This window comes from Plasmodium gonderi (assembly GCF_002157705.1).
Source record: "Plasmodium gonderi DNA, contig: Chr12, whole genome shotgun sequence".
Lineage (NCBI taxonomy): Eukaryota > Apicomplexa > Aconoidasida > Haemosporida > Plasmodiidae > Plasmodium > Plasmodium gonderi.
In genome coordinates this window covers 2431356-2449946 of record NW_021628937.1, presented here as the reverse complement: position 1 = coordinate 2449946, position 18591 = coordinate 2431356, and the positions used below count along the sequence as shown (strand labels likewise).

The window sequence follows — 18591 nt, the reverse complement described above, 5'->3', positions numbered from 1 at the left end:
CCCAGAACTATCTCTAACTATTCATGAGTGCTTAATCTCTTACGTTCTCTATGTGTAGCTATTTCCCATGGAGAGACAATGAAGAAAAAAATGCATTATCAATATCCAGATTAAGGCAAAGAGCCAAAAATAAAAAAAATTCTTAAAAAATGAAAAGGAAAAGGAGATCAACACCTATTTTGCTATAGTCTCATACACCCCCCTTCAGAACAAAAATGAATGCAAAGAAAAAAAAAAAAAAAAAAAAAAGAGAGAGAGAAAAAAAAAATGAAGTTATGATCACATATACATATAAATCATTGTGTATATTTTATGAGGAAATTCGAACACATTTTTTTTTTTATTTTTCCTATGTATTATAAAACATAATAAATGTTACCTTCCACACACACTGTAAGGGTCTCTTTTTTTTCTTTGTGTTTTTCTCCAAATTAAAGAAGCAAAAAAAAAAAAAAAAAAAAGGGAGAATAATTACAGAAAAAAGTATTATGTATCCAAACTCTGAGAAATTCTTGTTAGAACAAGCTGCTTCTATTTTAACAATTCCCCGAATACATTGACTGACACATGTGCACTTGAATTTGTTTGTTAGCACTAATACATATAGATAGGGAAGGTATAAACGAAAATGCTATGTTTAGATAAAGAAGATGAAATAAAAATTTGGAAAAAAACTTACGTGCCAAAAAATGAACACAAGGGAAATAATAGTCACATCGACGGAAAGTTCAAAGATGAAACAAAAGATTTATCTGATCACCAGAATGATCAAATTGGTAAAATTGGCAAAAATGTTCAAATTGACCAAACTGCCCAAAGAGGCCAAGATGATTCTCCTGTGGGAAGCAAAAATAAAAGTGATATCATCGATGAAAATTTCATTGATGAATCAATTTACATAAGTTCAAGCACATGTAATTCCTTTGTCTTTATAATAACAAAATTTTGTTTCTATTTGTTCGATAATTATGACTTTTCCTTCGTTAGCATATACGCTTTAAAGCATGAACATGTGCATAAATACGGGTATCACAACAAGGTGTTTTTATCACCGTTCGATAACACCATATATATAATAAGCTCAAATTTTAAATATGTATATGCTTATAATATAGATAATAAGAACAGCTTTGTTATGTTAGATTATGAAAAAAATGCACATTCGATAAACATCAACGAATATTCTGATGATGATTCTAGTGAAAATGAAAATGAATACTATGCATACATCACCTATATCAAGAAAATGTATAGAAAAAAAAAAATTCATAAATATGTGAGTATAAAGCTAATAACGGTTCTGCATATACCCATTCCTTCAAATTGTCTCGTTATAACGAAAAGTATTATTTTATTTTTTTCTCATAAAAATGATGAAATATTTATTTCTGATAATGCCAAAGCTGTTTTAGCTGCCTCTACACGTCAAGCAAGGGGGGACTCTCACAACAGAATTATCGAAAAAGAGAACAGAAATGTGGAAAATAATATGAATGCCAACAGAAATGGGAACAGGGATGGAAGAAATAATAATGTTAACAAACTTGTTATGAACACACACGTTGTAAGCCTTAAGAAAATTTATTTTAGGAAAGGAACAAGACATCGTACAAGTGCAGCCAAAACCTTGACAAGAAAAAAAAAAAAGGAAAAAAATATAACTTGTAGAAATGTACAAGTTCTCCCAGACACCAAGTACATTTTGAATCGACTCAAAAGAGCAAATAAAAAAAAAAAAATTCCCAAAAAAAAAAATTGCTATATTTATTATTCCCCAAAAAAAGGATGGAGAATTAGAATGCATGTGGGGAAGTTTACCCCCTGTCTGCATGTACGAGCGTGCTGCAACAAATTGAGACGTATTTTGCTCACATTGGGAAGGCACCAAAAGGGGACCCCAAAGAAAAGGAATACCACTAATAGTAACAGGAATAGTAACCGAAATGGTAACCGAAATGGTAACCGAAATGGTAACCGAAATGGTAACCGAAATGGTAACCGAAATGGTAACCGAAATGGTAACCGAAATGGTAACCGAAATGGTAACCGAAATGGTAACCGAAATGGTAACAGAAATGGTAACCGAAATGGTAACCGAAATGGTAACCGAAATGGTAACCGAAATGGTAACAGAAATGGTAACAGAAATGGTAACAGAAATAGTAATAGTGCTGCTTATAGCAGTAGTAATAGTAAATGTAACAACGATGACATTACCAAGCAAATGAAGATGAGCAAGGGTAGCTGCAAAATAATGTACCTGCACAGTGAAAACGGAGATAGCAACCTGTATAAGTTTATAAAAAATAAAAATCCAGATATCCGAAAGAATAGCAAATACAGGAAAAAAATTTCCATAAAAGGAATCGCAAAGGTAGAATTTAGCATGCACAATGATTATGTATTACTACTATGTCGTGAAGGAAACTTCTATATCTTTTCCTTTTACCACAAATTTTTTAACGTTCCTAAAAATGACTCTTGCTATTATTCGGGAAAAGATGTCCACGTGAGACACTTCAGTGGGGAGAAGGTGGAAGAGAAGAGAGGTCAAAATAGACAAAAAAAAAAAAAACAGAACGAACAGGTAGGAGAAGAAGTAGAAGAAGAAGTGGAAGAAGAAGTGGAAGAAGAAGTGGAAGAAGGCGAAGAAGGAGAAATGAAAAATGCCAGCAATAACTATTACAGTCGTGCTAATGGTGGATACGACCAAAATGATCAAAAAAATTATCACCGTCGCAAGAAGAAGATATGCAGTGATAGTAATTTAAAGTATAAGAAAAAGGAACCAATCATTGGTATATTTGTAGGTTCCTCCATATTAGACATAAGCATGAACATATATAGAAAAATTATTTTAGTGATAACCGAAGATTGTATCATAACAGCATATGCTACATATCCGTACATATGCAAACATACATTTAAAAAAAGTATATTCACAATAGATATGTTTAATGCATACAGCAATCCGCATAACTTCTACAATTTTGTACTATGGAATAAACAACAAAATTTTTTCCTCATATCTGTAAATAATAACAGTTATTATATTTTTAACACAAATGGAACTTTATATTATTCGATGAAGAATGGTTCTTATTCTTATCAGGAGTCGAAGGAACATGTATACGAACAAGAGAAGAATCATGAGGTCAGCTTACTTGAGTCAATTAATGATGAAAAAAATGTTATATCATCAGCAACTGATACAAGAATGGATGCAGAAAAACAATTGGGAGGTGACTCAAATTATTCCAGTGCACTATATGAAAACACCTTAACTTGGAATAGAAGAACAAAATATACATACATATTTAAGAAGAATAGGTTACATAATGGTGCAAGATGCAAAATGAAATACGCACATGTAAATGTAGCCTTTGTCTTTAACGATTTCAAACTGTTTTATGTTAAAATGGATGATAAAAAGTATTACTACATCAAAGTAAAAAATATTTTGTACCTAAATGACATATACAGCAATAATAAAATATTTCATTATAATAGTAATTATTACACAAATGATAAGTGCCAAAAAGTCTACATAGGTTTAAATAAGGCAGTTATGTTTGATACAAATATAAATAATTTTAATTTAAGTGATAATGAGAAGAATGTAGTAAATATAAATGAAATTATAACTCCTTTCAAATATCTAAAAAAGTCCTACTTAAACTTTAGTAATACATATATGTTAATTATTTTCAAATCAATATGTATTTATAGTTTTCAAAAAAAAACATTTTCTTATTTTGTTGATGATTATCTAAAATTTTTTTTTCATAACTATCCATCTGGATGGATTTTTGATGATGTTCTTTTCGTTTCCTGTTTACATAATAGATACGATGAAAACAATTTTAAACATTTCAAAAAGAAAAAAGATCAACCTCATAATAAGAATAGCATAATTTTCAGACGGACGATGACTAGGGAATCCAGCATCAACTTCGAGTTCTTCAACATGGATTATGGAAATTCGGAGGTTCGCACTCCTCCCTATGGGATACCTGAAGGTGGGCTTCATGAGGGAAAAATTGGAGAAGTGGGCAAATCGGATGAAGTGGACGAAGCAGATGAAGTGGATGAAGTGGACGAAGCAGATGAAGTGGATGAAGTGGACGAAGCAGATGAAGTGGACGAAGCAGATGAAGTAGACGAAGCAGATGAAGTAGACGAAGCGGACGTGAAGAGTCGGTTCAAAGAAGAATATATTCGACAACGCAAAAGATCAAGGCGAGTTAAAAAAACTTACGCAAAAACGGAAATAGCTCAATCGAACAAAGAACAATACATAGAGGAGGAGAAAATATTGAACTACCTCTTTAACTTTAACCACAGCGAATCCGATATGTATTACAAATATTTTGAAGAGTACTTTAATAACAACAAAGGGAACATATACAGAAAACCCTTTTCCACATTCTACAACAATTTCTTTCTGAAGGAAGAACCGAATGTGTTTTTAGACACTTATTTAATTGAAAGGTGCAAGGCGAAGGAGAGATCCATTTCCGTGAAGAACTCTCAAGTGGGAGAAGTTACCTTTGATAATTATGATGATAATTATGGCACTGATGAAAAAAAACAAAATGGAGAAACCATATATCCGAATGTGGATCATAAAAATGAGATACCATATAAACGCCCTGATTCTGAAGCACATTTTGATAGAAAAACGAAGTTTATACAAGACAACGGCGATTTGCAGTATAAAATGAATAACCATGAAGCATCGCGTAAAAGCATGCTTAACATAAAAAATGAACAAGATGTTCAGAAAGATAAAAATTGTTTGAATGATAGCAAACGAATCGACAATTACAATTTCTTATGCGAAAGTAGTACAACTCTAGAGAGTGATGTAAACATAAGTGAAAACGAAGAAAGAGAAGAAAAAAAAAAAAAAATTAAAAATAAAAACTTCTCCCATTATAATGATCCCATGTGCAATGATGTAAATTTTGCACAAATGAGGATAAGTCATGAAAAGAAAAATGAGTATCAGTATATAAACGAATTGACACACTGTTATGAAGAAATTTTGAACAAAAATAATTTTTACTATATCATATACTTTTATTACATAAATGATGTGCTACGTTTTAGTAATTATATTTTGTCCATTAAGATGTTGTATAGACCAATATTAACCCATGTTTACTATGACAAAAGTGACATAGAGGAAAAGAAAGAAGAAGAAGAAGAAGCAGAAATGGAAGAAAAAGGAGAGAAAAAAAGGTATTTCAATGAGTCCAACTTATCGTACATATCTAGTATGTCCCATACAACGAATAAGCATCATACATCTAGTGAAAGATTTTTAATAATACTTGATGCGTTTTATAATTTATTTTGCTTTAAGATTAGTAAAATAAAAGCTAATGATACAGAAAAATCAGAATATTTTTTAAAATCAGAAAATGTTTTCATTTTACCCCTGAATAAGGATAAAGCCTTTATTGAACCGATTTGCTTCTATGCATTGTTTGATATTTACAATTATGTATTTCTTAATTATGATAATTCTGTTTATTTTCTGCACATTTATCAGGACAATGATAATTGTTATGATTTTGAATTTACTCGTATTTTCAGCACTAATGTAGACTATTTAGAAGTTGTAAAAGGATATAAAAAATCCAGTTACTACTCCCTCCCAGCACCAATAAAATATTTGTGGCCAAAGCCTATGTATTACACCTATTTGTTTTACTATTATATGGTTTATGTAATGTATAGCATTAATTGGGTATGTGAGAAATCGAGTCGTGACAATTATTCCAATCCAATATTTTCAAGCGTTCACAGGGAGGAAGTAAATAAAGAGGAAGGGACAAATGGTGAGAAAAATCAACTGGAGAAAACGAAGGGAGAAAAAAAATTAAATGAACTGAAGGAGGTACAAAATAGGGATCTTATGCAAGTTAAAGAATTATTAAACAATGTAAAAACAGAATCTGGGAATAATGCGAAGCAATTTCATGAATTACCAAATTGCGAACCATTCGAATGTTCATTAGAATCATCCTCTTTTGATTTCTTCACTCCGAATCGATCGAAGGGTGTTACATTTAACAAGCAGTTCAACTGTTTTGAAAAAACTTTTAAGAACAAACTAAATAGACATTCTACCAATTATAGGAGTTTAATTCGATTAAAAAAGAAAATGAATAATGCAGACATGGAACGATGGGAGAAATCAAAAAATGAAGCACTTTTTTACATTAGTAATTTTAAGAACGTTTTAAAAAATAATTTTTTATATGATAAAATTATTATGAGGAGAAACAAAAGGAACAAAAATCATGCCTGCATGGATGTACACTTGTGCAAAAGGTGTAAGACGTGCAAGAGAGGCATGTTATGTCAGAGGAATGGCCAAACATTAGAGAAATTTTTTCTTTCAGCACTTTTCCATATGTTACATTCTGATAAAAAAGTTGTAAATAAATTGAACAAAAATGTGCTTAAATATAGTTTCCACTTCATTATTGAAGAGATAGAAAATAAGAGGAATGCATGCTATTTATACATAAGTAGTAACAAAACGATGAGTGTAATAAGTATAAGTAAATGTTCCAATCAATTTTGTCTATTCGATGCATTAAAAAATAATAACATGTTTTTTTACAACAATAGGTATGTTAATTGTCCATTGCTGATTTATAGATATTTAAAATTAAACGAATTTATTGATAGCCATAATTGCCATTTGCATCACTTGATACATCATATGGGATTATATGTACATATTGTGTGCAATCAAATATGGAATGGAGGAAAAAAAACTATTTTAAATGAAAAAGAGGGATATATATTAAAGAAAACAGCAGAACATGAACAATGGAGAGAAATTACAAGGGACATGGCAAAAACAAACAATGCAAATTCATATTCATCCTCTTCATCATACGATGTGATCAGCTTTAAAATAAATAATTATATTAATATAATTTTATTAAAATTTTTTAAATTATATAGTGATGTATATTCTTTTATAAAAAATAAGAACCAACCTATTTATGACAGAAAATCACGAAAAAAAAAAATTGGAAATATAATAATTAATATTATAAAAAAATATATCAATTCAAATATATTTTCAATAAATATATTAGATGTTGTTTTGTATAAATCTCTTAAAAAATTAACTGATTTTTACATTGCAGCATATAAAATTGTGTACAACTATATCACCAGGCTCAGAGAAACACCATATTATAATGTTTTAATTAAAAAAAATAGAGACGAATGCATTTTGAACATATCCCTAACACTTTTATATTCTCGATTTCTCTCCAAAACGTATAAAGAAAGGCATCATGTGAGTAGATTAAAAGAGATTCTATTTCTCCTCTTACATAGAACTGAGGGCATTAACCAGAATGTACGGTTTTTTGTCCAAAATGGGGAGAAACAAGTGGAAAAGTATAAATATGGAGAGAATTTGAACGATGGTAAGGAAAAATCTCATAACAGATGTGATAAACCATCTGTACAGTTACCTGAGCAAAGAACTGAGAAAAGATTAAGGGAGGAATTCTTTTCATTCTTGAACGAAATGGGCTCAAGTGTACCCCCAAGCGATATACCCAAAATTAACCTTTTAAAGAAAAATGTAAAGGATGAACACATCAACCACATGATTTTATATTTACTGAAGTTGAGAGAAGGAGTAGAAGCTTCGCATGGAAGCACGTATATGAAATCATCCCAAGAATTGCACATGGAAGAGAAAGAACTACAAAATCAGCCGTTCGATTTCAAAAGTGATTACGCTTACAAAATAAACTCTAACGTTTACTATGCTGCTTTATACCTGTTATGTGTGTTGAAAAGGAATGAGGTTTTCCACTTATTTGTTGTACTAAAGATACTACAAAAGTTTTGTAAATTTCACATTTCAGAAGTTGTAATAAATGTTATAAGGAAGACGGATCCTTACGTTAGTGCCATACTAATATATGCCCTAGGAAATTACACACCACATAATTTTATGCAGCTATGTTTACAATACCAGAGATATAACATATGTTCATTATACATAATTAATATACAAAATTATATTGGTATTTACAACGTTCGGAAGTATTATTGTATGTACTTTCTTTGTATGAGTTTGAGAAATAATATAAAATATTCAGCAAGTCTAATTCATTACATATCCATATTATTTTACATTCTATTTGAAAATAACAGAAATGATCGTGTATTTCATTGCAATTATTTTGGGTTAAAAGATGAAGTAAAAAAAAATATATATATAAATTTAAAAGTATCAAAAGGAACAAATAATTATGACAATTTTCTCTTCTACCTTTTGTGTGCAAATACTTTAAATAAAATTAAATTTAGAAAACAAAATGGTGGAGATTTTTTACACTTTTTACTTGAAAACGCTTCTATCGATAATGTCCAGCTTCTCAAAAAAAAAAATATTAATGCATATAACGAAATTTCAGCGCAGAGGAAATGCTCAAATCAGGATAATTACTACATCTCCAATGATGATTCAGAAGGAGAGGACAGAAATAAACTCGGTTTAAAAATTAAAAGTTTTTCTTTTAAAAAATTTAAAATGAACAAAATTGTGTACGAATTCTTTTACAATCAAGATATAATAAACTTTTCTCATAACAATTTATATTCATTTTCTAAATTACACTCTTGTAATATCAGTCTACTGGATTGTGCAATATTATCGGGAATATGTAACGATGGAGCAAGAGTCATAATGAATAATATCCCCAATCTGCAAGAATCTCATAACCAAATCCAGGAAGAGGAACACGATATGAGCCTAAAAGATGTACAAAATATATATGCAAGATTTATCCTGTTAATACAAAACATAGTATGCTATTATATACGTAACATGTTGTGGTTCGAGTTATACTATTTTCTAACAGGTCTAAAAATAGATGTTCTTTCTTTTTTTTCGCATTCTTATTTTTTTAAATCAAATTTATTTCAAAACACTTTTTGGGGAATATGCCCTATAGACGTGTCTCAATATAATTATACCAATATGGACATTTATTTTGTAAACTTGAATAACTCTGAAAGTTCTTTAAGGGATAAATCAACCTTCATGAATGATGTGAAATGTGAAAAAAAAAGAAGAAGCGCTGAAAATGAATATTCAGAGAACCAACATAAGGGTCATCTGAACCAAGAAACTTGTAAAAAAGAAATGAAAAAAATAATATTCGAGAACAGGGACTCCAGCATTTATAATGATAAATGTCATGAGGAAGATAGTCTTAGTGATGAGTATATCCAACCGGAAGTTGCACCACTTCAAAATAGATCGAACAGTTTTAAGGCGAATTATGAAGAACATATGAAATATATATATCACATGAAAAATCTCAAAATCATTTTTGATAAAATGGAAAAAGAAAACGAATCTATTAATAAATCTTTTTCACAGCAAGAATCTCCAAATTGCTTTCTTATTGATATTTACAAATCTTTTAAGAAACATTTTAATATAAATTTCTCTATAAGGAAGAGAGAAAACTTCAAAAGGAAAGGAACTTTCAACCTAAGGGAGGAAAACATTTGCAAATTGAGCAAACAAGAAATACAATATAAGCAAAACGAATATCGAAAAAATTTACATTCGTATAATATATATAATAAACTCACAAATTACACATTTTTGGAAACTTATTTTATGCCATCTGTGTATAAATACATACCTGTTTACAATACATTAAAGTATTTATGTTATTATTTTCGGGTTTGTAATATAGACAATAAGGAACATTCCAAGAGGTATTTAAAATATCAAATTAAAAAAAGAATTTACAACTATATTTGCAACACTATAATCGATTTTAAAAGAGAAATAATGGACAATGATAAATATTCTGGAATGAAAAGAGAAGAAAAAAAAAAAAAAAAAAGAAAGTTATCTTTTGTTGAAATATGCTGTATTCAAAAAAATGATATCATATGGTTTTTATTAAGAATTTTTTTATTATTAAAACTTCCATTGCATGCCCTGGCTTTAATATTATACTGTAAAAATTATGTAATGCTTAACATTTTATTAAGCTTATTTCCACGTTTTTATCACATTATTAATTATATTATAAATATGAATGGAAATCATTTTGCATATAAAAAAGAGGAAGGAAATAGAAACAACAAAAACAGCAGAATCACAAAATATGATCACAGTGCAAATGCTCAATTTATATTATCTAATGAAGAGTTCAATAAAAAATTTTGTGAATATTGCTACAAGTCTATTCTCCATTACAAGAGAAAAAATATAACACCTTTCTCAAATAAAATATGTGAACAAGTTTATAAAAAAAATTTCAGCACATGTCGAGAAGACAATACTACTATATATGATCATTATATGACCTGCGAATGTTTAAGTAACTTGATTTTCTTGCGAAAAAGGTTGCTTAATTTGAGAAAGAGTATATAATTTAGGGATCCACTCCACTTATAAGATGGTTGGTAGGATGCACTGTTTCCGCCCATAGTTCCATGTCTTTGTGCATTATTATGTGCTAATGTCCACATGTTTATATATTATGCATGGGTTTATCTGTTTCTTTTTTTGTTCGAATTGACCTTTAATATTTGAGTGTATGTCTATATTTTCTATTTGAACTTAATAATTTTTGGGGGTAGTTAGACTACCCTTGTGTGTTTTCGTATTTCTTTTCGCTCCTTCAAGTTTCCACTTTATATGTTCCTATTTCTTTTCACTCACCTTCAAGTTTCCACTTTATGTGTTACCCTTTTTTTTTCTTTTTTTTTGTCGTTCCGTTTAACGCCCAAAGAAAGGATACCTATACTAACGCATTGCCATCATCCTTTCAGTACTGATTTTGACCATGCAAAAAAAAATAAAAATAAAGAAGATTAATAGTTATTCCTCACACATAAGATACGTATTAATAACCCCAAAACATGATCATATTATTTGTTCTTCCAATTGGTCAAAAATAAATAAATAAAAAAAAAAAAAAAAAAAAAAAAAAAAGGGGCATTAATATTTCTCCATAAACGAAAAGATTATATATCCCATGTCACCCTTTTGAAAATAATGAAGATAACAAACGAATACAAAAATAAATAAACACAAATGTTAGAGGTGTTTACACAATGGTTTCTTTTCCGTTCCCGTCTTGGGATACAAAAAAGCTACGTGTTGCGAAAAATTCGAAGCATTCACGCTTCCTGAAAGCAAATATGAATTCGCCCCTATTGAAGCGTAACTTTTTAATTATGTCACAAAAAAAATGAAATAAAATAAAAAAATAAAAATAGATAAATTAACCAATCAATAAATAAAAGGCTTATAGTTCCATATATGTCCTTTTTTTCCTACCAAACTCCCCCCCCCCTTCCCCCTTTCACGTTCCATTCATCCCATATTGTTTGGTCCATTCATCATACCTTTTCAAATCATCGACAGATAATGACGGCTTAGCATTGGATATGGCTGTTTTGAAGTCTTGTACAGATAAGGGAGGCAATAATAATTCGTTTTCATTTAAACTCATTACGTTTTTCTCAACTTTTGTTAAGTCAGGGTCTCCAGGAGAACATGGAGTGTAAAAAATTTTGTTATTTTTTTTTACTTGTTTAAAAAATTTAGAAAGGAGACATTTTTTTACAGGCATATAAATGGCATCTCTGCATATAATGTCAATATCAGCACCTGTATAATTTTCAGTCAAGGTTGCAAAATACTTAATATCTTCTTTTCCTATGTTACTTGGACAGTCATTCGTACTTTCGTTCTTTCCATCTGAAAAACTTTCATTATTCTCGCTTTTATTTATATACTTTTGAAATATTTTCATCCTTGCATACAAGTTTGGAAGTGGGATGTATATTCTTTTTTCAAACCTCCTCCTAAAGCCACTATCTAATGACCAAGGGGTGTTAGTTGCCCCCATAACTATAATATTGTTATTATAATTACTTAAACCACTCATATTTATTAAAAATTCTGTTTTTATTCTTCTAGTTGATTCATTTTCTCCATCTGTTCTAGACCCACATAACGAATCAATCTCGTCTATAAAAATGATTGAAGGTGCATACTCTTTGGCAGTATCGAATAAGCATTTAATATATTTTTCACTTTCACCTTGATATTTACTAACTAAGTCAGATGATGATACATTAAAAAAATTCATGTTACATTCATTAGAACATGCTAATGCTAAGAATGTTTTTCCAGTACCGGGTGGCCCATATAATAAAATACCTTTATATGGCAAAGAAGACGAATTAAAAAGTTTCGGAAATTTTAAAGGGAATATGATAGCTTCTTTTAATATCTCTTTTGCTGTTTCTAACCCACATACATCTGACCACTTCACAGTTTTGTCTTTGTTCAAAATAAAATCTTTTACCTGTTTTTTCATATTTTCTTTAATTTCTTCTGTGCTTCCCCCTCCTCCACCTATTTTTTCCTTTGTTTCCATATTTTCCTTCTTATTGATTATCTCTTTTAAATTTTCAGCTCTTTCCATATATATTTCCATTTTTTTTAAAATTAATTCCCTGATATTTGAATTTTTTTCATACTTGCAGAAAAAATTAAAATATTGCAAACTCTGTATATATAAATTTAATGCAGCTTTGTAGTTTTTCTTCTCATCCTCTACAACAGCATCTTTAGCGAATTTAACGGCTTGATTAATTGTCTCTTCAGAATCCATCTTCCTTAACTTTTCCTAATGATGCTTTAAATATATGTTTCCAATTCTTTGTTGAACATAAATATGTGTATTACAGCTATTGGGGGTAAATGTACCGCTATGCATAAAGAAAAGGTGACTAACACATTATTTGAATTTTTTTTTTTTTTTTTCTTTTCTTTTTCTGATCTACGAGGAGGGGGAAGAAAAACAGTAATGTGTTTAATGTACAGGTAGGCTGCAGAATGAAAAGGTTCTTTAGATTATCCGAAAAGAATGATCCCCAGATAACGTTAGTACAAGTAGAAAGGAGAAGGGGGTTCACATAAAAATGTGTATATATGTATATAATTATGCACAATATTAAGTAATAAAATATGCGCTGAATTATACATATCGAAGATAGAATTTACATGAATGATTAATTTTTAGGAAATTACCATACAGAACTGTATAATAAAGAAAAAAGGAAAAAATAAATACATGTCCTTGGCACGCAACTCAGTGGGGGTTGAGAAAAAAGTTCTAAAGAAATGGATGAGCATATGTGTGCATAATTTTCTATTCAGATGAACGAAAAAAAAAAAAAAAAAAAAAAAAAGGCTTCCTTTTAAGTTATAGTATTTTTTGGTATAGAATTTTTTCCTATTTTTCCGTGTAATTAAGTTGCTAAAAATAAATACATTTTATGAATTTCACCAATTCCTGTATTTACAGCTGAGAATTATAATGGTTACTCATTTTATTCACTTTGAACATATGTGAAGATATGAAAATAACTACAATAATATTATTCTTCAAGTATTATGTATGCATATATATATATATATATATATATATATTCCTTCCTTTTGTATGTGTGCATCTGACTATTTGGAGTTAATAACAGTTTTTGTTATGTAGGTATAAAAAGGCTATCTTGTTTCGTTTCCCCGTGGTAACATTTTGTTCTATTTTTTTTTTTTTTTTTTTTTGCTCTTTTACACCTGACTACACTTTTTACCCTTTTCACGCTTTTTCACACGTTCACACTTTTTCATATTTTTGCAACTTTTGCCATATTTACAGTTTTTTAACTTCTTATTTTTAAATATTTTCCAACAACCTTTTCGTGTCTGTGGAAGCTAGTACTTGGATTAAACTTTAAAAAATCATGTTCACTATTTTAAAAGTGCACTGAGAAGTTCCGGTCATTGCAATTACTGCAACTCCAAATGAGAAAAAAAAAAAGAATAAAAAAAAAAAAAAATAAAATAATGTAAAAACACGACAAAACCATGATGCTGAAACGAAAGCTACACATGCATGCGAAACATTTTTATTTTAGAAAAATTTTCATATAAACAAACAGTTTGCGACACACTTTAATGCCTTATTCACAGAAAATAAGAAACAAAACAAGTCGGGGGAAAAAAAAAATTAAAATGTTGAAGAGGAAACAATACAATGGGGAGAACAAAATATCGCACGTAGTTTTAAATGCAGGCATGAAAACATGAGCAGGAAATTTCCTATAAAAACTTAAATTTTAAAGAATACTTTAATAGAAAAAAAGTAAAATATATAAAAAAAAAAAAAAAAAAAAAAAAAAAAAAAAAAAAAAAAAAAAAAAAAAAAAAAAAAAAAAAAAAAAAAAAAAAAAAAAAAAAAAAATGAAAAAAACCCAAAAAAAAAAAAAAAAAAAAAAAAAAAAAATAGAAAAATTAAATTGTATAACAAATGAAGAATATTGAATGAACAAATAACCCTGCTTCTCGTTATTGTATATGCGGGGATTTTTTTTTTTTTTTTATGCAAAAGCTCGTTGCAGTCACAGTAGAATATTGATAAAACATAAGGCACAGTGAACATAAATATATTATCCGAATAAACGTTACACGAAAGGGGAAGAGAATGGAAACGTAAGAAAGCAACATGCAGTATTATACCCAATACAAATGTTAATATCCCTTTCCCAGACATCGCAATTTGTGTAGTATGCGTGTCCATATTCATGTTCACATTATTATTTTTTTGTTTTATTGTTTTTTTTTTTTTTTGCGCTTAATAAACGTTCCTTTTCACATATTTTTGACAACATTTTACCCATTCGTTATTTGCTTCCCAACAAACTATCAAAAAAATGAGTAATCGGGATGAGGAGATAAAGCAAAGGGAAGAAAAATCTTCAAAAAAGAACATCGACATTGCATTCGACAGTGAGGAAATGGACATTCCGGTTAATAAGGACGTCTCCAAAAATCAAGGTGAGGTAGTGCATGAAAAATTACTTAGTGGTGTAAACATAAGGAACCATAAGGATAAAAAGAGTCTTGAAAGGAATAACGAAAATGTGGAAAAGGAAAAACTGCTAATTTTCAATAATTATATTAAAAAGGAGGGGCAGAATATTAGTAACGAGATAGAAGAGAAACAAGACAAAGATAAAAATAGCACGAAAAAGGAAGAGCACAAAAGCATAAACGAAGATGAATTCGAAATTCCAATACAAAGGAAAAAAAGAACTCATCACACCGATTTTTTAAGTAAAGGTTTTTTTAAAAGTAAAGATTATGAAGATTCTGAAGAAAATAAAAGATTGCACATTTTGGACATTTTTAATTATCACGATTTTCCTGTTGATTTATTTGAAAAAAAAAAAAGAAGAACAAAAAATAGAGAAAAAAAATTTGTCATCGAATTTGTAGATACATATAATGACGAATTTGTAAAAAAAAATATTAACAACAATCTTATTTTTGAGTCCATAGGTGTATGTAAAGGAATTTCCTTTTTGCATATAAATAAAAACATTAATGTAAATTGCTTAGGGTCAAAAGACAACAATGCATTTTATTTTTATAAAATTATACCATTCGATAAAATTTATTCGAAGGATACTATCAATAAAATATTAAGTAGCAAAAATATGTCGTCTAAAAATGACGAAATAAAACAGTACAACAATAGAAAAAAAGAACTCAACACTGACAATGCTATGCACAAAGAGAACAATGATCATGAGGAATATAATCCCTTTTTAAAAAATTATAATATGATAAAAAATTACCTTTTTAATAAAAGAAAAGAAAAAAAAACTTTATATAACGATTTGTATTTATCACCTTATGAAAAAAATTTAAAATCAAGTATATGTATAGGAACACATATATATTCAAAAGAAAGAGCTGTGAAGAAATGCTTCGGGTTGCTAATTGAGCAAAATGTATATTCCATAGACCAGACCCAGGATGAAAATACATCAGTGAATAAAAATTTGGAAAATTTATATTTTGATTTTCCATTTTATAAAAATAAAATAACATTTAAACCCATATATTACCCATATAAAAATATCCCAGTTGTAAGTGACTCATTTCAAAATTATTATAAAAATATTCAGTGGGAAGAAATGACAAAGTTGAAAGATCCTCAATTTTATTATGACATAAAAAACAGCTTCTTTAACTTTTCGAAGGATGTATATTTAACGACAAAAGGTGCGATTAAGCAGTTTGATTCACCAAAGTACGGAAAAAAAAAAAAATAAAATAAAATAATTTTTCCTTTTTTTTTTTTTTTTTTTTTTACATTCAAGTACATGTCACTTGTTTTTATTACTAATCTGAATGGTTATTTTGTCACACGCATGTTTACAAAAATGCAGCAACCCTTTTTTTTTTAAATTCACTATCCACTCACTTCTGTCTCGGCATTTCCCAATTTTCAGGGATTTCATCTTTCAAACAGCTAATCGAATGAAGGACATAAATTTCCAGATGATGAAGATTTGCGAAAGATCATTTGATATAATTCACGACTCCGTAATGAAGCTCAGCCAGGTGTCCAAAAGTTCTTAAGACAAATTGTGATATGCTTGTTTTAATATTATGCTTACATGTGTGTTCAGATTTTTATTATAATTATGAAAACACATGCTACTTATTTATGTTTTCCTTTCCTTTTTTTTTTCTTTTTTTTTTTTTGTGTAATTTTCATTCCGTGCTTATGCGCACAATGTGAAATGCGTTAAAGCTGTAGTGTATGCAATCCTGATATATATATTTTTTTTTTTTTTTTGACCCCCCTCATAAATATTTTTAAGCGAAAATTTAATTAACACTTTTTCTTTTTTTTTTTGAAATGATGGAAACATAATTAAAATCTTTTGGATGACCTTTTGTTCTTATAATATGCCTAAAAATTACATTAATGCATAAATTACTCTGAATCGTTAGTAAACTTTAAAAAAAAGATTAAAGAAAAAAAAAAAAAATAGGGTCATAAGTTATATCACGTCATAAGAAGTACCACGTTTTAAGTGTACGGAGGGGTATAAAAAAGGCAAAAATGAGAAAAAAAAAAAAAAATTCGTTTACTGTGTTAACTTTTTATGTAATATATGATATATCTCTTTTAAAAATATCTTTTCTCCAGCTTCGTCAAATATTTTAAAGAATTTGAGATGGATTAAAAACAAATTACCACAAAAGGGGGATATGTTCAAATGTCCTTAATATTGTTATTACCATTTTAAATGTGAACGAAATTTCTCAATAAAATAATGTTAAATAGGTTAAAATTTTTTATAAGGTCTGGGTCGGGTTTCCGTTTTATGATCTTAATTAGTTATGTAAAATAAAATAAAAATGAAAAAAAAAAAAAAAAAAACATTTACATGGCACTTCTTTTTTGATCTGTTTGGATAAATTTCCTGTTTTTTTTTTTTTTTTTCTTGTATTTTCTATTTTATTTTTTTTTTTCATATAATAGCTATTCAAATTACTCTTTTTTGATAAAGGGAGAAAAAAAAAAAAAAAAAAAAAAAAATAGAATAGACCCGAATTCACCCCCCTTTCCATCTTTCAAAGCATATAATAAAAAAAATTATTTGTATAAATGTAAGAAAAAATGTTCCGGACATTTTCTACAGTTAACACAGCATATAATTAGCACATGCTTGGATGGAAATTTTTTTTTAAGCTTTTAAGATCTACGTATGAATGGGTCAAAATGCTTTAAAATAAGATTAGTTATAAATACCACATAAACATGTTACATGCATACATGTTCTACATGTAGCAACAAGTGAAAATGCCATAGCAGTACTTCACCAGTACATTCTCCCATTATCTTCCAAAAAAAGTTCAAGCATTTCTGCCGTGGTCGCGAGAAGTAAATATTTTTTGGAAAAGCATACAAAAAAAAATAAAATAACGAATATACATTACCACGTCATATTTTTTTCATTCCATGTTTGGAACATAAATTTTGTTTTACTCACTCTTTATCATTATTTGTGTCGTCATTTGAATCGTCCCTTTCATCCATATTTCCGTCATTATTTGAACCATTTGCGTTACTGTAGTTTTCTCCCTATTTTTAAACTATTTTTTACATTCATTGAAATGAATTTATAACCAGCAAAAGGAGATGCTTTTAAAAATAATTAAAACAGTCGCCTGAACACGAAGAAAGCTGCATTCTCCCCCTTGGGTTTCCATTTACAATAGCAAAATATATGTACAGTAAATGTATGGATGTATACATACAGGTATGTACTTTTGCATAATGCATGTTAGTATTAAATAAAATGTTGCTACATGAGCCGGAAACAAAAGGAGGTCTTATAAATTAGGTCAACAGGCACAGCACACGCTGAAGCGCTTATATATATGTATGCATATATATACATACACATATACGTATGTATACATATACATAGTGTACTTGAACATTTCCTAGAGCGGCAGAATGCAATTTTGAACACATATCACATGTAACCTTTTTACTTGCCTAACGTGCTTGCAAGCTATTTCCATTAATTTTTTTTTTTTTTTTTTTCATGTACCAGTTAAAGTAAATAGCTAACTGACAATCCCTCGTAAATTTAAAAAAAAGAAAAAAAAAAGATATCAGATAA

At 28.8% G+C, this 18591-nt stretch overlaps 3 protein-coding genes across 3 annotated transcripts; 2 read left to right on the top strand and 1 right to left on the bottom strand.

Moving 5' to 3' along the window:
• Positions 1-628: 628 nt before the first annotated feature.
• On the top strand, positions 629-10453 carry PGO_125100 (hypothetical protein, conserved; the record flags this gene model as incomplete). Its single annotated transcript, XM_028689300.1, has 1 exon — positions 629-10453. One exon carries the CDS (start codon positions 629-631, stop codon positions 10451-10453), a length of 9825 nt encoding a protein of 3274 aa, XP_028545101.1.
• A 937-nt stretch (positions 10454-11390) lies between these two features.
• On the bottom strand, positions 11391-12710 carry PGO_125090 (vacuolar protein sorting-associated protein 4; the record flags this gene model as incomplete). The annotated part of the gene is made up of 1 exon (XM_028689299.1): positions 11391-12710. One exon carries the CDS (start codon positions 12708-12710, stop codon positions 11391-11393), a length of 1320 nt encoding a protein of 439 aa, XP_028545100.1.
• Positions 12711-14811: 2101 nt separating this feature from the next.
• On the top strand, positions 14812-16528 carry PGO_125080 (hypothetical protein, conserved; the record flags this gene model as incomplete). Its single annotated transcript, XM_028689298.1, has 2 exons — positions 14812-16196; positions 16399-16528. 2 exons carry the CDS (start codon positions 14812-14814, stop codon positions 16526-16528), a joined length of 1515 nt encoding a protein of 504 aa, XP_028545099.1.
• Between the last annotated feature and the right edge of the window lie 2063 nt (positions 16529-18591).